The sequence below is a fragment of the Thalia democratica genome, chromosome 1 (genome assembly GCF_965202585.1).
Source record: "Thalia democratica chromosome 1, ktThaDemo2.hap1.1, whole genome shotgun sequence".
Lineage (NCBI taxonomy): Eukaryota > Metazoa > Chordata > Thaliacea > Salpida > Salpidae > Thalia > Thalia democratica.
Genome location: NC_139165.1, coordinates 48,715,420 through 48,740,819, shown reverse-complemented (window position 1 = coordinate 48,740,819; position 25,400 = coordinate 48,715,420). Strand labels below are relative to the sequence as shown.

Sequence of the window (25,400 nt, the reverse complement as noted above, 5' to 3'; positions counted from 1 at the left end):
TCAAGTTTTCATATAACATCCAATGTTATTTTTAGTATAAAAAACATGTCGGACCACCTTATGCCATTAATAGCTATTGATGTATTATGACGTCATAATCACCCTAAGTATGCAAATTTTGTCTGTTAAATGGTGTTTTTTTGAAAATTTAAAAGCATAGCTTGTTAGTAATTAAAAAGAAGTTTTTTTGTAAAACAAAACTTTTTAGGTATACTTACTTAGCTTTAAAAATAATAATGTTGTATGGCATTGAACATTAAGTTAATGATTGCAAAATAAAGACTTTTGAAAGGAATAAAGAGCATTGCAAAATAAAACAAACATTGTACTGAATCATTTAGTATTAACACTTAACATTATTGCAAAATGACTGATACTTTTAAAAATTTTAGTAGAAAACGGCTGTCACATGATTGATAAAATCTAATGGACTATCTGTTTTAAATAATTAGGTAAACATAATACTTCTAAACATTTAAAAATACTATAATTTAACTTTTTGTAAAAGATATCTGTTATACTAAAAAATCTATTTGGATATGGTTTCTCAGTAAAAATTAATAGATCTTTCATTAGAAAAATTACATTCCCTTTCAATTTTACAATCAAGAATAGAATTTATATGCAAGTTCAGCAAATCACGTTTAGGTGGGTGTTTTCATTTTAAAATATTTCCATTTCCAACTCTCATGAGGTGGTCTATCTTGTAAGTCCCATCATCTTTTTTACCTTCACAAGTAGCAACATACCATGTGCCTGATGATCTTTCACTAATTAATGTGGCATAATAATGCCCTACCAAAGTATTTTCTTTTTTTTTCTTTCTGTTTATGGGGGAAGAAGCCCATACAATTAATGATGCATCAGTGTTTGTTGGTAATGAACACAGAGACTGAGAGCATTCATCATCTTCTGAAGGAAGAGCATATGAATCTAGGAGTCTTTCCTTGTGGGTATTACCATTAACTTTGAAAAGTTCTGGATTGAATAACTCTTTAGATTTGTTTGACTCTCTAAAGTAAATTAACTCAGTACAAAAAGTAACTTCATTTTGATCAGGATGGGAATTTAAAATAGTATACAGCTCTTCCACAGTTTGAGATGTTCCTGCATCTATTGATTCCTTTTCTTCCCCTTTTTGATTTTTTCTTTTATCTCTTTAAGCTTTAAAACTTTTTTTTCAGCTACCTACCTTTGCTCTATCTCATTCGGAAATTTTACAACTTAATCAATTTCTTTTCATGTTTAGACAAAATTGACCGCCTCATGAGAGTTGGAGATTGAAATAGTTTAAAATAAAAACACCCACCTAAACGTGATTTGCTGAACTTGCTTATAAATTCTATTCTTGATTGTAAAATTGAAAGGGAATGGAATTTTTCTAATGAAAGATCTATTAATTTTTACTGAGATACCATATCCAAATAGATTTTTTAGTAGAACAGATATCTTTTACAAAAACTTAAATGATAATATTTTTAAATGTTTAAGAGTATTATGTTAACCTAATTATTTTAAACAGATAGTCCATTAGATTTTATTAATTATGTGACAGCCGTTTTCTACTAAAATTTTTAAAAGTATCAGTTATTTTGCAATAATGTTTTGTGTTAATACTAAATGATTCAGTACAATGTTTGTTTTATTTTGCAATGTTCTTTATTCCTTTCAAAAGTCTTTATTTTGCAATCATTAACTTATTGTTCAATGCCATACAACATTATCTTGCCTATAATAAATCATAACTTTTTAACATTTTGTCAATTTGTTGTAATGCTAATTAAATAATTATTTAAAAGTTTTTTAAACACTTAAAGCTAAATGAACTTTGATCTCAAATATCCCGCTAATATACATACCACATCACCTAATTTTTTATAGCTAAGTAAGTATACTTAAAAAGTTTTGTTTTACAAAAAAACTTCTTTTTAATCACTAACAAGCTATGCTTTTAAACTTTCAAAAAAGCCCCATTTTACAGACAAAATTTGCATACTTAGGGTGATTATGACGTCATAATACATCAAAAGCAGTTAATATGTATTTAGATATATGTCAATAAGTATAAGCTTTCATTTAAGATATAAATTATAAGTCAAGGACATGTATAAGTGATTTTATTACTGATGATTAAGTCAAAAAATCCAAAAATAAGTGATTTTTGGGCTTAAAATTAGTTTGTTGGTGGCATACTTTTTCTTTTGCAATTTCTTTTTGTTAGGTTCTTCTTAATGAAGCAAAAACACATCCAAACCAAATGGTCTTGTAATATTTTTACAATATTACTAAAAAAATGTGCTGTACTCCCTACCCCTATCTTTAATAAACTTGAAAAATTCAATATAAAGTTCTGCAGCCTTCCACAACATATTCTGTCCAAACTGCATTCTAAGTATCATTGTTTTGTTTTTTCATGCAAGCTTGCCACACACTTAGGATAACTTAGGGATTTTGTTTTTTTTTATAACTTTAGCTGACTCAGAATAGTTATTTTTAAACTCAGGTTAGTTATAAGATTTCTGAAAATTTCAGGCCAGTTTTTTTAAATTTTGAATGAGATTTAGTTGTAATAATTATTTTTTGTCGTTTTATAATCAATTTTGTTGAAGAACTTGATTTTTACTAATTTTGAAATTAAAAAACTCAGTGTGACTTAAGTAAGTTTAAGGTCACTCTGGAAAGTTTTGTTTGACTCAAAGAGTGGCAAGATTTAAACTATTATAGATTAATAATAATAATTATAGATTTGTAATTTTTCTCCTTGGGTGTAAGTTAAGAACTTTTGTACTCTTGAACTAATTTGAAAATATACAACATTTTATTTATCTTAATTTCTATGATATTTAAATTTACTTATATTGATTTTTTCATATCACAAATGTTTTATTTCATTCCAATAGTTTTTTATCATTATTTTGTATAAAAAATAGTTTTAAGTATTTAAATTAATATTATATTATATAGAAAAAAAGAAACCATTTTTTTTACTACATACATAGGCTTTTTTATTTTATTATTATCTAAACTTAAAATATTGCAGATACAGTATTTAAATATTTTAGTATTTACTTCAATATAGTGATGGTTTCTGATAGTGGAGTAATTAATGAGAAAAGACTGAAGCCTATTTATGGTTTGTTATATAAAACTAAGTCTCATTTTGTAGTTTATCAAATTTAAGCATGTTAGAAATTAATTAAAACTTAAACTAATAGTACAGTTTTTTCATAAAAGTTATCTTTTTGTTCTTTAGTTTTTAGGCAATGTACTTCTTAATCTTAAAGGTTTAATAAAGTTTCAGACTTGTTGAAATGTACTTAATGACGTTATTTAAAAACCTTTAACTTTATAAAACTTTGTGAGTCAGTTAATTTCAAGATATTCTCTTCATTTTATTTCGATGAGTATACTTTGAAAAAAGTTAGATTACTTTAATAATATATTCAAAAACTTATAAAACTGGGTTTCAACGTATAGTATAAAGGCTAGTTTGATTTTCTATGCAAAACTCAAGCTGGTTTATATATATTTTTAATAACTCAGACTATTTTTTTAAGCTTATTTAAAGAAAAAATACTTGTGATTTAAATTTTTAGGTATCTAAGCTTAATTAGTAGTTTTTTTAGTTTTTGCCTTATATAAGTTGTTTGTTTTTTTTTCTATTTTCATATAAACTTTTAAGCTATTTCATGCTAGCTTTATGTGACTCAGGGTGCCTTTTTTGCTCTGATAATTAGTGGCAAAATTGTTAAAAGTAATCTTAAAAAGATTGAAATTGTGTATACAAATAAACCTAAGTTATCATTTTATGTTTTGTTTATATCTGGTCAAAAAATTTAAGTTTGTAAAAGTAATTAAAATTAAATTAAAAGTAGAATTTTAGGTTTTACTGTCTGGCTTGCAGTTTATATAAATTTTTCTTATATGTAAATAATATTGTTAGAATGCAATTTACTAGTTATTAATTTTTTGACAAAGTCATTTTTTTCTCACAGAAACGGCTCACAAATAAAATAGTAAATTAGCACGTGTATAGTATAAAACCTTAAATTAGATATTTAAGTTTTAAAGTTCATTTATAAATATTCTGAAAACAATAATGGTTTATAAACCACAACATTTACGCAGCTCAATTTAATTTTATAGTTATGCTTTATGTATTTATTGTAGCACAGTTTGATTAAATTTTTATAAAACATTCAAACTTCTTATTTAAACTTTATCAGACTGTGTAATTTAAAGCATAGAGAAACTTAATCTTAAAAAATGAATACCTTTTAAAAATTTAAATTATTATATTTCAACAAACTTTGTACATGACTAGAGCTTTTATAAGCAAACATTAATAATAAGTAATATTTTAAGTACTGGTTTTTTTATAGTCTTGATAGTATAGTTTGAAATATAAACTTGTTAGCATGTTGCATTTGACTGTTCGTTTTCTAATTTTATTAATATTTTAATATACTGTTTTTCGTTCCAATATATGTTGTAATTTTTAAATAAAACTCTTTTTAGATTGCCTTGATTTTGGGAATAACAAAAAAGCTGTGTCTGAAGCAGAAAAAGTAATCAAGAAACATGATTTGATGGCTGCAAAGGTAAACAATTTTATTTATAGTATTTATAAATTAACAATTTAGCTAAAGTTAATAATAAAGAGTAGTATAAAAAAATTGAATTATGTTTGAATTTTTTAAACATTTATAAGTGATTTAATATGACTAAGCTTTAACAGAAATATTTTCGAACGTTGTCTTCATTTATTATCTTATTTTATGAATAATTTTCATGGCTTAAAATATAATATACAAAACATATAGTTGAATCCCTGCAATATGGAATACTATTTTTTTTAGTATTTATTCTCAGTCATTGTGAAATAATCCTAATTTTAACCTTAGTTATAAGAAATAAAAGTTTTCAATGTTTTTCTTTTAAGTTCAAGCTGATTTATAAGAGAAAAAGTGACTACTCTGGTATAAAAGGAAATTACTTTTATAGTGTTGCTATTTGTTGTTTTACATGTTTGATGTTTTTTCCTAACTACAAATTTCTGAGTTTTTCACAAAATTGTCTTATGACTTTTATGTACATCAAACGTAAAGAATTTTCAAAAAGACAAAAAATAACTTTTTCTTGTATAAAATGATTAATTACTTTGTAAAGTACTTAAATCGTTTAAAGTTTTACTCTGTGTTATAAAGTTTTTACTAATGTTAAACCATGATTAAACAAATATTTGAATTTTTAGGCATTAAAAGTCATTGGACTTCATCGCGGAGGGAAGGTAAATGAAGCTTACTCGTACGCCCAGCAAGTTATCAAGCTAAAGCCTCATGATGACAACTCTCTGCAAGCACTAAGCACCTACTTTAAGGAAAGTTGTAAAAGTCAGTAATATTGTTTAATGTTTTATTTTAGTTAGTGTTAAATTTAAAAGTGTCATAAAAACTATTGTTTTTGTTATATATAAGCTTATTTTTCTATAATGCTATGCTTCGATTATTTTATTGTTTATTGGGGTTTTGTATAAAAAAAAATTTAAGTGTAAGTCATTTAAACTGTATAAATAAAAAATAGAATATGTAGCTGTTATAGTGGCATAGATGTATCATAAGTAAAAGCTAACCTTTGTGCTTTTTTTGTAAATTTTTTAATGTATTGATTAGCTGTGTAGGAGTTAAAACTTATGTAAGTAGTTAAAATAAAGTTACTTTTTTACTTAAAAATTAAGCATCTTCATCAATTCTGTTGCCTCTAAGCATTCTGCGCTTTACCATTGAAAAACTATCCATTAACTTTTTATAAATTTGTTTATACATATCATAACATAATTACCATATTAGTTTATAAATTTAAATTTTTAAACTTATGTTTCAATAAATCAAGAGAATTTATTTTATAATATTTATTCAGATACTAATGTAATGCAGCAGGTTGATTTTTAAAAACTGTGTAACTTTTTATTATTATTATTATTTTACTTAATACTAATTGAATTTATAAGTTTCACGAAATAATAAAGATATTTTGTTAAACTAACAAGCGCGAACTTATAAGTTCCATTTTAAAATAGTATTAAATTGAGTTTTAGTTAAAAAAACGTATTATGTGGGTGTCAAATAATGCCATTTTCATTACAATTTAAATGTTTTTAATAATTTAACGAACATCTTTAAATTATAATTTGTCCATGTTATGTCCATTTTAGTTTTTTTTTTCTTTTTTTAACCTAAACCTTATACCAAAAACTAGTTATTAACTGCATGTTGTTAAAAAAGTACTAGAACCACCTGTAAGCTTTGTAATCTACCCAATTAATTACACAATACTGATAAATTAAGAGCATGTAGATTTTAAGCTTGTTTTAAAAATCTTGTTCAATTCAAAGCTGACGAAATATGCCCGTTGTACGAGCAAGCGGTTGAAATCGACAAAAACCCAAGCGAGGAAATTCTCACCCATTTGTTCATGTCATACGTGAGATGCAGCAACTTTCAAAAGATGAAGACTACCGCTTTGCAGCTTTACCGAAAATTCAAAAACTCGCCCTACCACTTTTGGGGGTGTATGGCTTCTGTTTTGCAGGTTATATTGATATAATGAAATAAGCAAATATTCAAATATAAATTTAAGCGTTTGTTAACAAAAGATCCTAGCGAAGCAAGAACTCATTTGAAGTGTGTTGACTCGTTTAAGACACATAAACATATGTAAGTGTAATAAAAGAAGGATACTGTATAATTTATTATTATTATAATGAAATAAGTGCATTAATTTAAGTATTTTATTGTTTTCTAATGCTAAATAAATTAAGGAATTTTGTTAATTTATGTAATGTTGATAAATAACTTTTTATAAACTAATATATATAAATTTCTGAAATTTTTGTTTGACTATGATTTACAAAATATATATTTATATACAAAACTTAAGTAGTAAGTTATTTATACTTCTGATTACTATTAAATAAAAACAGTTTACATTTAAGTATACTGATTTTCATTAGTTTTTAATACTTTATTTTAAATGTCAGTGTGTTATTTGAAGTATATTTAAGTTCTCACACCTACTATCATACAAAAATGGTTTTTAACAATAAACATTATAATTAAACTTATCAACAAATTTAGAATTTTAGAATAATATATTTTAGTTTTTTCCTAGGCTCATTTTTGTGGGAATGAACAATTGGCTCTAAAAATGCACTTACCTCTCGCAGAAAAAATGTTAGAAAAATACATGAAAGAAAACAACTGTGAATCTTCAGCAGGTATTTACTTTTGTATTTGCTTAGATAAAATATTTTTCTTTTTTTTAGTTGTGTTTGATTACAGCCAATGGTAGTTTTTATAAATAGTACTAATATCCTGTATTTTTAACTATTACATTATTTAAGAGTTTAGTAAGTAAATAAAAACAATTTACTTTTTTTTATTTGAAATAAAATTTAAATTAAAATAACAAGTATTTTTTTTTACCGCCAGGTGGTAGTAATGAGTAAAACGTATGTAGAGATCGATATATTTTTACTTTGCGGTACAAACTATAAATAAATAAAACACTAAATGCATTTTCTTCAAAGGTTCACTGAAGTATAAATACTATAATACATTTGTTAATGCCATGATTGTATTATTAACAAACTAAAACACATATTCCGAACACTTGTTTATTATTAAATCTGTAGAAGTCCTGGTTTATTTTGCGCTTAATTGATATCCATACAGTTCAAATTTAAAGGAAACCTATAAATTAGAATATTTGATAAAATAGAGTATATATTTTTTCAATAACAAACGAAAAAACACTTTAAACGTTTCTTTTAATAAAATTTAGAGGTGGAATTATGGCTGCTCATTCTCGAAAAAATGGGAAAAATTGACAAGGCAATAGAAGTTTTAGATAGCGATCTAGCACGTGAGTTTTTTATAAAATTAACTTATTTATAATGAATACAATATTGTAATGTTCAATCATATGAGTGAACTTTTTAATTATCAGTTGAATAGGAAATAGATTAAGTTTGTTAATAAAAATATGTTTTATTGGGAGTAAGTAAAGGTTGTGTTGCATTTGTAATTAAAGTTGCTGTACTCATATAATTATCACTTGCAATTTATTGAATTAGAAATAAAGTGTTTAGATAAGCACATGAGTTAGCAGCCTTTTATAAGTTGCTGGCTAATTTTCCTATAAAAAGTTGCTCGCGGGCCGCAGTTGAACTAAAATTTTTGTAGTAATCATTATAAAAACAATAATTTAAACCAAAAATATTAAAATAAGCAATTGTAGAGCGGTATTTAGGAATAGTTATTAGATTGTAGAGTCTAATTGTAAGTTTTTACCACAAAGCTTCATTTTAATAGCTTTTAAAAAATATGCTTTTAACTAAAAATTATTCTGCGGGCCGCTGTTTGCTGATCCCTGTGTATGTATTTTTTAGCACTAAAAGTATGTTTTTTTAGTAACCTTTTTTTTTTGTTGTATTTTATTGATTTCAACATGTTCTTAAACTGTTTAAAATTGTTATTTGACTACAGTCTTCATAGTTTCTATAAAACTTTTTGGTACATTCATGTATCGATAATACTTAAATTCATTTCTAAAAGGTTTACTCATCATTTTCTGTAAAAAAGAATCCTATTTTAAAACAATTTGTATAGACCAGGGTTTCCCAAAAGGGGTGATATCACCTCTATTTGGAAAACTTTAGTAAATCGGGGGCAATTATGCGCTAAAGGGAGGAAATTTAAAAAAAATTGAAGGCGTAGAATATCTACTAGTTTTAGCTTGCTTTCCAATAACTTACCCTGAAGTAAAATTTAAATCAGGGTTTCCTAGAGTGGCCGAGATCAAACAAAAACATATTAAGGCTGTGCAAAAATAACTGGGTGATTAACCAATAGGGGAGGAAGGCGATTTTATTTATATTTTCGCTAAAGGGGCGATTATGAAAATGACTTTAGAAAACCCTGTACTAAAAGTTTCAATTAAGATGTAAAATAGTTATTAGAAATAAATAATTAAGTTAACAAAAATTATTAGTTTGGGATTAATAGTTGTAATGTAATATTTGAGCTAAAGGGTTAATCATTTAAATATTAGTATTTTATAGGAATAAGTAAAAGCAAAGTGATTAATAACATTTTCCTTAATATTGGTCATTTCTATTTGAAAAATGTGTTTAAAAAAAATATTTATAAGAATTTTATATCAGTTTAAAAAAGCAACTTAATTTTAAAAATAAAAACATTTTCATTTTAAGCCAGTTGAAGATTTATATCATTAATTATTTATGTTACAAGCTGTGACAAGGACAAACAAAACTAGTTTTTTCAAACATTGTTAAAAAAACATCAAATAATTTTAAAATTAAAGAAATTTATAACTATATTTACATATGAAAAATTCTGTACAGTTTGGTAGATTATGCTTTAATATATTAAAGTTTGTAATTTGTTCAACATCTATATACTTAATTAATTTTTATTTTAAAATCAAGCTGTTAAACCTGTGTAATATCTATTTGATGATGTAGTTTTACTGTATAATTGTGTGTTATTGTATGTTTGCAATACGTCAAATGATGCATAAATTGATTAATAGTTTTATGTTTCAATTATTTTTTTGAAATAATATTACAGAGCGTGTTATAAAGTCGGAGTTGGTAGGTTTTACTCCTAAAAAGTTGGAGTACCAGCTGAAGCTAAAGAAATACGCAGAAGTAAATATTGCTAGCCAGAAGTTGCTACTTGACAAGTAATTAAGTTTGATTAAATAAAGTTGATGTTATATTTGCTCACTACAACGATAATTTATGAACAAAATAGTTTTATTAAGGTATATTTGAAATTCCCAAAAACTGTTTTCAAAATTCATATGGACTAAGAAAAACCAATAGTCTTAAAAAATAATACAAAATTACTAATTTTAGATCTATAGTTGGTTTATTGTTTACGTAATTTGTAGTATGAAAAACCGTACAGTTTCATTAAGAAGTTTTTAAGTTTTTTTTTTTAATTCTAGTTTTTATTAAATTTATTTTAATATTATAACCCTATGTGTTTTAGTAAAAAAATGTTATAGCATGTAATTATGACTCTTAAAAAGGAAAGTATCTTATTTTTTAAAACAACCTTAGTTACCTAACACTAGAACTTTTTAACCAATGAATTAGATCAACGTTATGTAAATTTTACGTAACTTTAAAAGGAATTTTAACTTCAAAAGAAAAGTTCTTCGCAAAACATGAAAGTTACCTAGGGTTGATGAAAGTTTATAGGTTAGAAAAAGCTAATGAGTTGTGAAGTTAATATTATCATGATGAAAGTATCAAAACTGTATTGATGTTATTAGATTGTACAAAAAACAAGTCCTATCTATGAAAATTAAAAATTCCATTATGTTAAAATAAGTTATAGGTATATACTTTTTAAATCAAATTTATATATATATATATAAAAGACGGTGGTTAGTTTAAAAAGTTTATTTGAATGATACTCATTATTTAAAATCTTAAAAGCTTAGAGTTAAACCATCAAAGACACACAATTTAAATTTTTGCAATGAAAAAATTAAAAAAATGAAACATCAAAAAATCGCCCTTGTCAATTAAATCATTCCAACAACAAAAAAAAAAAGAAGTTCATTTATTGAAACCAGTTTGGATTTGAATAGATTGTGCTACGATTTGACAAAACTTGGTAAGTGAAGAATGTTCAATGAAATTGCAATCATGTACGATTCAACGCTCAACGTTCAGCATTCAACAACAATTTTCAAAAAGTAAAAACAATACACGTGGAGTGACATTCAATTTAGCATCGAATGAAGAACGACCTCAGAACTGACATTGCCTCGTCGCATTCTTCTTTTGAGGAGCCTTGTCTGCCAATGACGAGCAGCAAATCTGAAAAATATACAATATGAACTCTATTCTCCGAGCATAATCTTACATAACGTTGGTTTTCGTGCATACCACAAAACACCAAATATTTTAAAGTCTTATGAGAACCTTAGCCATTTTTTGTCATCAGTTTGAAATAGTCGACTTTATATAAACTTAATACTTATACTTTTTAACTTTTAATGTTAGTTGCTACAAGAAAAGTATTCATTAAAATTTTACCTATTATGATAATTTAAACTAAATGCTTAAGAATTATAAATATTTGAGCTTCAAAAAAATTATTCTACCCCTAAAACAAAAAATAAAAACATTTGTATAAAACATATAAAATAAATAAAATGTTTATAAAACAGTAAACTTAAAGATTAAATTGTTTTTTAGACAATAATTAAGTGTATGTAACAAATTCACTTCATTTGTATTGAGTAGTATAGTTTATGAACTTAAAGCAAAATGGTAAATTAACCTAAAACTCAGTATATGAATATAAAGCAAGTAAAATAGTTCTACAGTCATATGTCTAGTAGTTATTCTAAAAAATTCAAATAGTTAATGCTTTAATTAATATATAAAGTTAAAACTTTTCTTTTTTTAAATTTTATTATTTAACAAACTGTCTATAATATAAAAAAGTTTAATATTACAGCTTAATTGTTTGTACTAAAAAATATATAAATAGTATTTGTATTTCAAACATTATGTTGTAAATAACAAAAGTACAAACAAAATTTTAGTTATTAAGCCTTTGATATTTGTCTAAAATTATTTTTTAATTTATAATAAATTAAAACTAAATAATTCAATTAAGGTATATATACTCTATAATCACAGTACTTTGTTCTAGTCTTTCCTTCTTACTGTATCAAAATAGATTAAGCAGTTGTATGTATTTAAAGTATGAAGAAGTTAATAACTTACAATTGTTAATTGTGTTCATTATGTTTACATGTGAGTGACCGTCAGTCAAGCGTAGCACGCCGTTTCCATCGTTCCCATAGTAATTGAACATCTTTCCTCCCAGCTCCACTTTTTCTGACCTCATAATTTCGTACTTCAATTGTTTCAGTTGCTTCAGTTCATTTCTCTGAAAACCGTAGTATATATGTTAAAATTTGTTTATTTCTAAATTGCTGATGAATTAATTATTTCAATACTCTTTTAGTGGACACGTGATTGCTAAATTAAAAGCGTCAACTACAAAGGTTATGACGTCATTTTAAGACACAAAAATAAGCACATTGTTGAAGAACTGGTTGTTCGTTTAAATACTGTTTTAGTTTGTTAACACAGCTTACACAAGACAAATGGTACAAATAAACAAGCAAATATACTGTATGTGAAATTACCAGCGTGTTGCGGCACCTGTTACTCGGGCCAGCATCGCATAACACATCTGAACCGGCCTTACTGGTTCTTCACGTTTTCTAACAAAATTATTTCTTAGTGTCATGTTAGCGTTACAATGCACAGTGAGATCCCTTGAGGTGCTGCTGTTTAGCTTGGAAAGTTAACTAATAAATTTTGTCATTCTGTTGAAATCTCACTGTATTCGAGACCAAGCATACTGACTTTTTTATTCTTGTGGTATTAAAAAAATTCTTAACTGAGATTTTTAGATTTCAAATACTTTTGTACATTTCAAATTATCTGATCGAGTTTATTTATTTAAATGTTACTTCTAAAAAAAACTACCAAAAAAAAAATCTCAATAAGTCTATCCTAAACATTGTACTCTGATTATTTATAAAGATTACAACAAAATAGTTTGTTAACTTACAGAAATTGTAATTTTTCTTTCTGGATACTCCTCTATGAGTAGTTCTGTGTCTTCAGGTACTTTGAAGATAGCAGAATAGTGAATTTGCGAGTCTAAAGTTCTCATTTGGTCTCTTACACTCTTAGTCATTTTGTTGCAGTGTTGTTTTACAAATAAAATTGTTCTACCAAGCTTATAAAATTATCTGTAAAGCATGTCATGCTCGTCATTTTACGTAGTGAATGATGTTTTAGTTCGTTTTATATTTGTTAAATATATTGATAATTTATCAACCACAATATGAGTAATCTTTAATTTAAAAAAAATATTCAACGCTTTTACTGATTTTTAAACTTTACATTTTAAGTTTTTGTATTTTAATTTGTACAAAAGCAACAATCAACTTAACAACTTGTAATTTATATTGTTGTTCTAAATAGACTTTTTTGAATAAAGTATTTAAGGTTAATAAATTACAAAAGAAAAAGACAAACACAAGCCAAATTTCGTAGTTATTAAAAATATGATTTAACCGCAAACCGTCAAATTGTGCTTTTTACTTGTATTTTTAAATAAACTTAATTTTTCTTGCAGTGTAGCAGATTCATGGAACTATGTACTGATCTATTTAGAATCATTTGAAGGAATTTTAAAATCAGCAAACGATGAGCCAGAAAAACATGAGCCAATAGAAGTAGAAAGCAACGGAAATACCGTGTAAGTTATAAAAATTATTTCCACTTTTTAATCAATAAGTTATCAAATTTAAAATGAAAAATTTTTTTTTTATATGAAACGTTGCCAATTTTGTTTTTGTAACATTTTAAACAGTACATTGTGTTTGTACTTATAGTCTGACGCAACATAAAAACAATTACTTAAGAAATATATAGTTAGATCTTTAAATGTAATTAAGTACCATCTTATTACAAGACAAACAATTTTTTTCATTATAAAGTTTATAATGAAAAAAATTGTTTGTCTTGCAATAAGATGGTACTTAATTACTAATGAAAATTTTAGAGCAGTTTATTTTACTAAACATTTTTAAAGTTTTTTTTTCACCCAATTTTAATAAATACAATCAAATCAGGAAAGCGCACACGTCATTCAACGAAGCGGTGATGCTGATCGAAAAGGTGCAAGAAGAATCAGGCCCGGGCAAGAGAGCCCCCTACTTGCTTCCGTTGGAGCTGACAAAACGATTTTCACATCTCGCTTGTCACTCGCTCGAAACAGGTCTGCTTGGTTGTTTTATAACGCAAAATTTTCACCGAATAACTTTAAACTGCTCGTGCGTGATGAAGTTTTTGTTTTTATGTGCCTGCCTTAAACTAGATACGCGTTAGATTGTAATTTCTCTTTTTAAGAACTAAAAGTATTTTCTCGTGATTGTGTCTTATGACTTCATTGTCTTTTGTTTATTTGATTACAGTGGCAACACCTCTTTTTATAGTAAATTTAGCAACGTGAGCGTTTGCGACAAATAAATTAATAACAAAGGTGAACTTGCAAACAAAAGCTTATTTGTTTTTGAGGTTTTCGTTTGTCATACTGCTCAATTAAAACCACTCAAAACAACGAAAACTGCAAATATTAAAGTGGACACTCAAAATACAATGTTCTCCCTTACTCTTTTGCAAATATTTATTTTTACGTGCGTATTACGACTGTTTTAAGCATTTTGAGGTTGATAACCTCAAAATTCTAGTAAATCATAAGCAATTTATGATTTAAAAACACGTTTAGAAATTACCTTCTAATTTTTAATCACGAATTTAAATACACTTTGAATCACAAAAAAACATACATATTTTAATAAAGGTATTACAAAGCTAATAATACTTAGTTTAATAAAAATATTTTAACAAAATATAAGCTTAAAATAAACACAAATTATTCTTTTATATCTCTGAAGTTTTATTTTCTACTGATTGAAACAAATTAAGTGTGAGACTAGATTTAATTTGTTCCAGCATACGAAGCCGGATTAAAGCAACCGATTGAACTTTTGACTGATTACTGTTCTTTCTACCTACACAAACCCTGCTGCTTTGATGACTTGAAAATCTATTTGTCTTTCCTGAACAATGACAAAGAAACATGCCAGGTATTTTTACAAACAATTCAAACAAAATTAATACTTTTAATACATAACACTATGCTCTCCGTGGTTCAATTAATTTTATAGCTTATGTATGTTTTATAAAAAGATATAATGGTAAAATTCTCACGTTCTTGTAGACTAAAACAAAATAAATTCGTTAAAAAACAAAAAAAAAACACAAAGTGCTGCACTTGTTAGAGGCGTTTCCTATAGGAAACTAGCAAAACAAATTTGTTTACTTATATCTCTCGCTTTTCCCTTTCTTTTTAACTCTCTTTTTTAACTAGTATCTTTCTCACGCATTTTAAAGAGGATATTTATAAATTGAATAAAAAAAAATGTCTAAAATTTTATTCAAATTTAAGTTATATTGAAAAATATTTAATAGTATGAAAATAATAGCAATAAAAACTGTTTTCATTATCTGCATAATAAATCTCTCACAGTTTTAAAATGCTACATGTTATAACTTATACGTTTTATGTATAAACATACATTATCCTTTTTTCTTACAACATTTCATTTTTAGCTATAAACGTACTGTTTTTTATTAAATGTTATAACATGAAAACATTGACAGAGTTTTATTGCGCGTTTGAATGAAATTCGCCAGAACAAGTTTGATGAAGAAAAACAGAACTACGATTGTGCTAGGGAAATAAACATATTAAAATTTGAAAGGTTTTTGATTATAACATAAAGTTTTGTATTTCGAGTTCTCAAATTTCAAATTATATTTTATTTAACAAAATTTTATTTACTCACACTATAATTTTAATTTTAGACTTAAAAAAAATGTTTTTCTATATATATATTTATGTAAACAATTTAAAGTATTTTAAATAATATACTTAATCTTTAATCCTCGTTTTGTTATAAAAGTATGTTTATAAGGATATAATGTTAATATACTATTCATTTATATATTTATACTATCAAAAATTATAGTTTTTTGTTATTTTTTAAACAATTAAATAAACTATTAATACTTTATAAAATAAATTTAATTCATAATTATGAACATTGATAATTTTTTCAGTACAAATTTTTCATCACCTAGCATAAGTCTTAAAAGTTCACTAAATTTTATTAGAGTTTAAGCTATGATTAATTGTATTTGATTTAAATATATAAATATTTTATTTAAAGGTACCTTGGAATATATGATGAACTGCCAAATAATGAAAAATTACTTAAAGCAAAACAGTACTTTGATTTATACAAAATGCACAGAGGTATCTATTAATATAAAAATAAATACTTCAATTTTATTTATAGTTTGCCTTCAATGTTAAAAACTATTTAGTTTATCTAACTCAACTCTAAAAAAGTACATAACAATTTAACAAAAAAAATTATAAGTAATATATTTTATATATATTCTAAATAACATAGTAATAGAAACTACTAACACTAAAGCTAGCTTGTTTTATGTAAAACATCTGTACAACTAATAAAAATTACTTTATATAACACATGTTCTCTATAAAAGTAAGCGAGTAGTTTACGCAAATCAAGTCAGCTGACTTGTTTTTTGTATTAAGTAAACTAAATATAAGTGCATAATGTGTACAACATCTTTGTAAGGCTGCACCTATTTCTTTGAATATTAAGTTTTACAAAATATTACTTTTAATATAAATATAAAATACTTATAGATTTTTTTTTACATATATTTTTTAACAAACTGAATTCAACATGTTTAGTATTTTTTTGAAGAGAAACCATGCGTTTTATTATTTGGAATAAAAGGAGTCATCTAAACTTAAATATATTAAAAATCAACTAGATTTATTTTTTAAAAGGCACACAAAATAAAAGGTTTTCTAGTCTTTAAGATCTTAAAAATCCCAAATCTAAAACTATTAATTTGTTACTTCAGTCTTGCTAACTAATGGTGCTTTTTTTGCATAAATAAATTTTAAAGTAAAAAAAAACTTGGTGTTAAAAATTTTAAGCCTTAATATTTATCTTAAGTTTTTGTTTTGATATTTCATGAGTAATAAAAACTTAATAAAATTTAGTTTAATTAATACTAAATTTTATCATTTTATAGCCAGCACTTTCTGGCTATAGAGAGAGATAACTTGGTGTTTACAATATTTCTTTAAGTTTTATCATCTTAGCTACCGACTACTTTAGACTACTTATTATATTTTACACAATTTTTTAACTGTTGATTTTTCTGAATTGAGCAAACTAAAATTATAAAAGAAATGTTACTATAGCAAATATATCTTATCCTAAAATTTTTGTGCAAGTTTATTTAATTAACTTAAAGAATAGTTTAGTTTTTAAATGTGTTTAAAAACGCCTATAAAAGCTCTTATGATATTTTTCAACGGTTTTCAGGAAGAATTTTTCCTCAAACCAAACTTTTTATAAACTTAAATTAAATATTAATAGTATAAATTGTTGAAACAAACTTATAATGACCAACATCAAAAAAAAGAACTTCGTCTAATTTATTTATATAGCCAAGTTATATGACATTTATTGAAATAGCTGTTATGGTTATACAAGTAAAAAATACTTGGTTTTAAATGTATATAATTTTTTTTAAAGTGATTAAATCAATACAGGTAAAGAATCGAAATCGGAAATGATTTTCACGGATTATTATAACACAATTGCTGTAATGTACTTACTTGACGTATATCATAATACAAGTAAGTCAATAAATTTTACGTTTAACTTTAAAATTAAGTGTTTTTACTCAAGTTGTAGTTTTTTAATTTTTTTTTTCATAAAATTAATAAAATTTTAGTTATTAAAAGTTTTATTTTTTCAATGTTCAAAAAAGGTTGGTGTTTGTTGTATTAATAGATTTTGGCAATATTTCTTTTACTCAAAATAAAGTTTATAAATAATAACAGTCTTAAAATGTATGTAGGTTTAAATTAAAGATTTCAATACAAAGTTAACTAGGCCAGTGGTCTTTAATCTTTTCATAAACTAGACAAACTTAATTACTATAAACAAGTTCTGTACACACTAAACTTTAAAAATTTAAATTTTTACTAAACACAGCTTTAATTTTAAGTTTTGAGTGGCTTAATGCGTAGTCAACGTGTTAAGAACTAGTAATTTGTGATATAATAGCTCTTTGTACTATAAAAAGTCAACAAACGTCATTTATATATAATTTCTTTTACCTTATACAGTATTCAGCACAAAGTTAAGCTATTTCTGTGCGCGCCGTTAACACCACTGTGTTATGGTCAAATGAATTAATCGAAAACCCACTTATGATCCTTTAGGTGACAGTGAGCTGCTGTGGCATTGCGTTTACCTGCTGGAGACGTGCATCACCCACTGCACCGCTGACAGCTGCAGCAAGCTTCTGCTGATGAGAATCTACAGCAAGCTGAACGCGTTCACGCCGTGCACCCAGCTCTACGAAAGTTTGGACATCAAGTACGTGCAGCACGACACGCTCGGGTACGCTTTGATGTTTTGAATGTCAGATTTTTCATTATTTTCTTAGTTTTAATTTTCTGAACTTTATGTACAAGCATTTTGTGACTAGAAAAAAATAAATTAGTCAAATTGAATTAAAAAAAAAAGTTTCAATCATAAATATTTTTTCTCACAAAATAAAATCTCAACAGGTATCTTTTGACCGAGATAATGACTTCACAGGGAAGCTTCAAGACGGGTGGGGAGCTTTGCAAGATTCAGCAGAGGTACTACAAGATACAGCGTAAAGACATCACTGAAAGTTTAATCACTTGCTATCGATCTGGCAACTTCAGAATGGTTTGTTTCTCCTATTAATAATTTAACTCCTTTTATTCATTGTTTAACTCAAAATTCAATTACCGTTTTATATGAAAAATCTAGCTATTTGTTTACTTTTTTTTCATACTACAAAAATAATGTTTAGTAGCTTTTTTGGATTGTTGTTCATTACTTGCTGACTAATTTCTTATTTAATTGCTATATAAATCACTTCAAGTAGCATTTAAAATGATTAAACTTTTGTCTCAGCGCACCCGTAGTTGCTTTATGAAAACATTGAAAATTGAAGTGCAGTTTTTTATTATGCACATCAAACCTATTTTCTAAAAATGAAGTTTAAGCACTTGATAGCTTAAGTGCTTGATCAGACTAAAGTCAAGTTCTTAAATTAGTTTTTTTTAAGGTTCATAAAATTGTAATGTTTGCTCTTTTGTTAAAGCTGTTTTCTGAAAGTAGTATAAAATTAAGTAATAATTCTAAAAAATACATTATACCTTTTAGTATATACTAATGAAATACATAAGTTTTTAAGTTGTAAAATAAAACATAAAATAAATAAAATATTTTTCTCACATCAAATTTAAAAGAAGTTTGAAAATTTTGATACAGTTTAAATTAGATTATTCAATTTTAATAAGTTTACAAAAGGTGCAATTCAATAAGCAATACAACTGTTATTTTACTCTAAAATCCTTTACAGTTATTGTAAACGAATTATTTATTGAATGTTTATATGTTGCATTTAGGTTTTAATTAGGTGTATTATTGTTGTAAAGTACTGAAAACATATAAAAAAAATTCTTATGATTTTTTACCTAAATAAGATAATAATATATAATACATCTGAAAATAATCAAAAATAATTTTAATTTCACAATATGTTGCAGTTTTTTCAGCTTAATACTCATGTTTGATTATAAATAGAAATTAAGCACAGAAATATTGATTACATTTATGGTTTAAAATTTCAGTCCTTCTGCAAACGCTTCGTTAAAAATTAAAAAATCGCAATTACTTTTCCACACTGTTTTCTGCTGCACGAAAGTAGTCACGCAAATTTCAGTGGGCGAAGTTATTCAACATAACAACTTGCATAAGCTTGGCAAATAAAAAACAAAAGTGCTTGATTAAAATTTAACTAAAAAACAAATAAACTATGTTTGTTCCTGCTTTCGAAATTTTTCTTTTATTTGTGGAATATCGTCGTGACGTGTGTTTATAACGTAAATATATGTTGTGTTTTCTTTATATTTTCATATTTACAATAAAAGAAAACTCCTAAAATATCAGCTAAATTTAAATGTGCTAGTTTATGGTATATTTCTGATGAAAAACTAAAATTAGTTATACGTTTAATTTCACAAAAAAATTGTTTTATTTGTAAAAATTACTACAATGTTGAAATTTTAAAGCTCGAATTAGAATAGTAAATCAATTAAATTTTAAGCTGTCAAAACTAATGCAAAACAATATTCTCTGTTATATAGAGATATAGAAATTACAGTAAAAATTGTACTTAGACAAATATGCACATTAAGTTAAGTAAATTCATACATTCGTTCTTCTCTGGATATTTTTAAAGTTCTTCTTGCACGCTCTAATTAAAAGTGTAACCTTACATTTAAATTAGGTTATAATTTGATGAACTTTTAAATTGATGCATGTGATATGTTCATATTCTTTGGTGTTTTCAAAGTTTTTTTATTGAATGTAACTAAATTAATTTAAACGTTGCTGTAATAAATTTTAGTTCACAATTTTTCGTAATATATTATTATTTAAACTAAATAAATTTTTTTAGTACTTTTAGAATTTTGTATTTTATTTGTCAGAACAATATTTTTTTAACTGCTTATCTTGATTTAAGTAAAAAGGAAAGTTTTGACTAAATACAACTTAATTTTTATTTCAAGTTTAATAAATTTTAAGAAGTACCTATTAAACAAGTTAATGCTTATAATTCATGATAAGTATTCTATGTTTTATAAAAGAAATCTGTGTACCTACTTTTACAAAGTATTATTGATTAAACCATAATTTTTTTAGCTTTTTTAGAATATCCAATCCTGATTAGTTTTTTAAAATTATATTTTTCATTTAAAGTATTAATACACAAAAACAAATTGAGAACCGCTTAATATCATAATAGTTGGATAGAATTTATAAATTTTATTTTTTTTATAAAACTACAATTTGTTAAATTTTTCTCAAGAACAAAACATTTATTTGTAAAAATACAGTTTAATAAAAACATTTGTTTAAAGTTTTTATAAAGTTTTAAGTTAGCGAGGTTTTTCGGCAAGGGATTTGGTTTTTTTCACGAATCTAATTCAAAAACTTCTTTTCAATCAATTTAAATTACTTAAAAGCGTTAGTTTTTTTTTCCTTCAGATTAAAACTAACTTGATAAAATTGATTTTTTACTTGTTTAAAGTTTAAACATTAGATAAATCGCAGTTTACTAGAAAAACACAAACTTATTCATACTTTTTTTTCAGGTTATTGATTTTTTGGAGTATCGAAACTGTATGGACAACTCTTATCAGAATTGGTTCACTAAAATCGAAGGCAAAGTTATAGAATGCATTTATTAGTGAGTTCGGTTATTTTTAACTTTTTTTTTGGTAGTAAATAAGATATCGATCAAACATATAGTTTTCAAACTACTTTTCAAAAAAAAAACATATTTAAATATTACATTTTAAAGGTAAGTTAAGCAAAGTTTAAAAAATTCATATATTTCTATTTTCCTGCTTTAGTTTTTTTGTGCTCGATAAAACTTATCTTATTTATTAATATTTTTTTATATATATGTTTACCATCAGCCAACATATATTTGCTATCTAAACAGCGACAGACTCGATGCAGTGGAACTCGATACGAAATCTTTGAACTTTGGCTCCATCGAAGACAACAGGGACTACAAGGTCCTCGTCGACTTGAACTCGGCTGGCAATCGAGTTCATGCGGACGCGCAGAAGGAAAACTTCAAATCGCAGCTCAGTTGGCTCGAGTTTAGAAAGTTGCAATTGGAGCTGTTCGCTGCAGTGAGAAAGTCCGACTACGACTCAAGTTTGTCTTTTTTTTCTTTGTTTTTGTGCCAGAAAAAGTCTCTTAAGCCCCGAAAAAGCAGTTTATGTTGCATGAATTAAAAGTAAATACTTATTTGATATATGTAAAAAAATTAAGTTCAAATATTAAAAGAATTTAAATAAGAGTTTATAACTATGCCAGTTTATAATTCAAATAATTTTTACCAAGGATTTTGTTACTGTTAATACTAGAGTAGCTAGCAAGCTTTAGTAATTTATTTTTTACTGTATATTGAAAAAAAACTATTTTATAGTTCTACAAATTTGAAAAAATATTTTTAAGTATACTTGCAAAGTACTTATTTTAAATGAATGTTTTAGGGAGTGTTTTTTTTTTAGAAAATATCTTAAATCAAAAGGTGTTTTGGTCACATATACTTCCTTGTTAATTAAACTTATTTATTGTCTATTTTCCATTTAAAATTGTACTTGACAATAGTTTTGTAAAAATTGTATATATTTTTTATAAAAAATATTTATTTAACAGTTACCTTACTTAATACTTTTTTACCTTTATCATAAATCAAACATTTTCTTACTTTTAAACTCAAATAAAAAAAGTATATAATAAAACACTCCCTAAATTATTTAGATTAATTTTTAATGTATTTATACTTAAAAAGAACTTGCTAAATATTTCTGCTAGTTTACTGTAATTGGTTATAGAGTTTATGTAATAATTTTTTTCTGACACTTTAATACTTCATTATTTGAATGAATTGACATTAAATCTAATTTTTGCAATACTTATTGTTTCACATTCTAAAAGCAACCTTCTAGATTAATTTAAACTAGTTGTGTCAAAGCTTTTCTAAAATTTTTAAGCTTTACTAGTTGTAATCGTCTTCATTTAAATGAACTCTAAACAAGTTTTTGTTTATATAAGTTTTTTAAGCCAATACTAACATGTAGTAATCTTATTTTACTATAGCATAAACAAGTTGATGTTTTAGTTTCCATTATATAATAAAAATTTTTGAAATGTTGTTGTTTTAGAAACATGCTTTGCTCAAAATGTTAATGATTCTTACAAAAACTACGTGACTTTAAACACGTTAGCAAAAAAACGATTTAAACTTCTTATAAGTTTTTATGTTTCATTAAAAGATTTTCTGAATAATATATGAAAGCTATAAATGTGTTGTTTTATATTGAGGTCAGCCTTTTACTAAAGTAAAATAAAAATTAAGCGCAAGTTGATGAGCTCTTAGAAAAACTAAAAAACTTCACGTTGTTTGAAGAAAATGAGCATCATTGGAAAAATTTCGCAGCACCGTTCGCCAGTAGAGCGAAATCGAGTCAGGAAATATCCTATTTGAAAAACATTTTACATGCTGCTAGGTTGGTTTATTTTTTATTGGCTAAATTTTTATTTTAATGAACTAGATATATTTAAAAAACTACACTTGTTACTAATCTGTTACTTAACTTTCCTATTTATTTTTAGTTATGTCGATTTGATTATGACTCTACAATTGGAAGACGTTGAAGTTTCAGTAGAAGAAGCCGAAAAATCGCAACTCGTTATCAACTTGAAAGAAATCGCCGACAAAATTTGCACCAGTTTAAAAGGTTATTTTCGTCAACGAATATTGCTGTTTTTATTGAAACGTTTTATAGCATAATTATAAGTTATAATATTTTCAAACAGAATATATGGAATCTCACGAATGGAGCTTGGTAGAGTCAATGAAAGATGCGGAAGAAAAATATTCGCTCGTATCTGCGCTACCCGCTGTTTTGCAAAAAGTAAACTGCCAAGTTGTCGAAAGGTTTGTTATATTTTGTTTATAAGATTTTTGTAAGTTCTATACCATAAGTACGCACAAACTACAGCCTGTTAAACTGTTTTATTTTGAAAAAAACTTGTGCAAAAACAAGAGAATTTAAGCTTTACCTAAAAAACATTTACAAATGTGCTTTTAATCTAATCAGTAGTCCTTACTTAGTATGCATGTTTACCAGGTTAGCACTTGTGTCTGAAGTCTTCAGCAGTTGCGTTCTAATCATTGAAAGTTTGAAAGACAAAGTTAAATCCATAAAAACTGTTATGCAAAGGAAGAAAAGGAAAAAGAAAAATTTAAACAATACTAACAAGGTTGTGTTATAGTAAAACAAGATAATAAACAATTATATCTAGCTTATTTAAAAATCTGGTTCTTTTTAGTGATGTATGCATGATGCTTAATAAAACCTCATTAAATAAGTGTATTTTTTAGTTAGCAAAATGTTTTTTTTTGTATAAAACTAACAATTAAAAAATATACAATTCAGGTAGTTTTAGATGAATTCAAGAATTTTACAACGAGATTACACAGTTTAGGTGAGGAGATCAATAATAAAACAACCTGTCTTCAAAAAGAAGCTGAAAATTGCAAAAAGGTTAATGATCTTTTTTACAAGTATTGTTCATGTAACTAAAAAATATTTTACAAAATTTTTTTACATTTTATAACTAAACTTTTTGTTAAACTGCTGAATAATTTTTAAAGTTATTTATAAATTTTAATAACTTTTATATTTTATCTAAGACTTAAATAAATTTGTACATGATATGTTTGTAATTCTAAACTAATATTTTAATAAACAGGTACAAATAGAAGATGAGTTGTGGATGCGGATAGCAAAGCAATCATTTTCTTCTTACGAGAGCTGCTTCGATCTTCAGTTTCAAATCAATCATCTCAGATCAATGCGTCTTAATGTAAGATTTTAAATTGTTTTTAATTGTTAATTTTATATCATTTTATTAAACAAGTTTTGATCGTAGTGAAGCAGAAAATGCCTACTTTATACTTAATTGTTTAAATATTTTTAATAAGTAATACTTTTCCATGTTTGTTTGTTCATAAGTGTTTTATCAAGAATTAAAGTGTAGTACTTATTGCTTTATATTTAATTACATGAAGTACATAATAGCTTCTATTGGTGTTAAAAACAACTCAAGAAGCTATGTATTAATAGAAAACATTAATGTTTTTTTAGTTGTGTATTTTAGTTGTTTTTATATATGGTTAATAACTTTACTTTATTTGAACTAGTGTTAAAACTTAAAGAAAATATTTTTTAAATCCGTAATTTGTACTAATTTTTAGCAATTAAATATTGTTAGCTTTGTAATGTTAATATAAATAAGATTATTACATCACATTGTTTTTTCATTTACGCAGATTTCAAGTATCATTTTAACGAAAACTAATAATTTTCACAGGATCTAACCAAGTTATGAGATTATCTGAAGAAAAGCCTTTCTAACTAGATTTATTTATAGTACTAATTTGATGCTATACTCTTAGTCAAATAAACTGGATTTTTATACAGTTTTTTTATGTTTGCAATTAAAATATATATTGAATAAATTTTAGAGCTTTTGTTTAAATGTTTGAAAGACATTACTTCGAAATTAATTACATTAAAACATAATTATTATATCAACTATCGACATCTTAAATTATATACACACAAAAGTCTAAAATTATAAGTTTAAGTAGGAAACTTAAAACTCTTATGTTTTCAAAGTTTTTTTATTTTTTAAAAATCAGGGTTGCCAAAAAACTTGTAATCCTGGAAAAACTTTGAATTTCGAACAGAAGTTGCTAAAAAACCTGTAATTAAAAAATACTTTTAACTTACATGTAAAGTAAGAAAACTTTGATTAGAGACGAAAAATTTATCATAAAGATAAAAATAAACTTTGCGTCATTACTTTATTTTCATTAATAAGGACATTAAGTAACTTTATAGTATCTTTTAAATGTTGTTATACTATTTACGACAGTTTTTTTAACT

The 25,400-nt window shown here is 25.2% G+C and overlaps 2 protein-coding genes across 2 annotated transcripts; one reads left to right on the top strand and one right to left on the bottom strand.

The window, feature by feature from the left end:
- The first annotated feature begins 3,044 nt into the window (after positions 1–3,044).
- Positions 3,045–24,941, top strand: LOC145831734 (N-alpha-acetyltransferase 25, NatB auxiliary subunit-like). Its single transcript, XM_082939056.1, has 24 exons — positions 3,045–3,133; positions 4,519–4,601; positions 5,255–5,393; positions 6,395–6,591; positions 7,171–7,276; positions 7,843–7,923; positions 9,651–9,765; positions 13,266–13,388; positions 13,765–13,910; positions 14,648–14,781; positions 15,359–15,459; positions 15,928–16,013; positions 17,361–17,447; positions 18,039–18,219; positions 18,390–18,537; positions 21,018–21,112; positions 21,371–21,591; positions 22,802–22,952; positions 23,059–23,183; positions 23,263–23,383; positions 23,577–23,709; positions 23,886–23,993; positions 24,202–24,315; positions 24,823–24,941. The coding sequence occupies exons 1-24, from the start codon at positions 3,082–3,084 to the stop codon at positions 24,838–24,840; spliced, it is 2,865 nt and encodes a 954-aa protein (XP_082795182.1). The 5' UTR covers positions 3,045–3,081; the 3' UTR covers positions 24,841–24,941.
- On the bottom strand, positions 10,478–12,872 carry LOC145835329 (uncharacterized). Its single transcript, XM_082942895.1, has 3 exons — positions 12,693–12,872; positions 11,834–11,999; positions 10,478–10,915 (listed from the first exon to the last, which is right to left on the bottom strand). The coding sequence occupies exons 1-3, from the start codon at positions 12,819–12,821 to the stop codon at positions 10,824–10,826; spliced, it is 387 nt and encodes a 128-aa protein (XP_082799021.1). The 5' UTR covers positions 12,822–12,872; the 3' UTR covers positions 10,478–10,823.
- Positions 24,942–25,400: the final 459 nt, after the last annotated feature.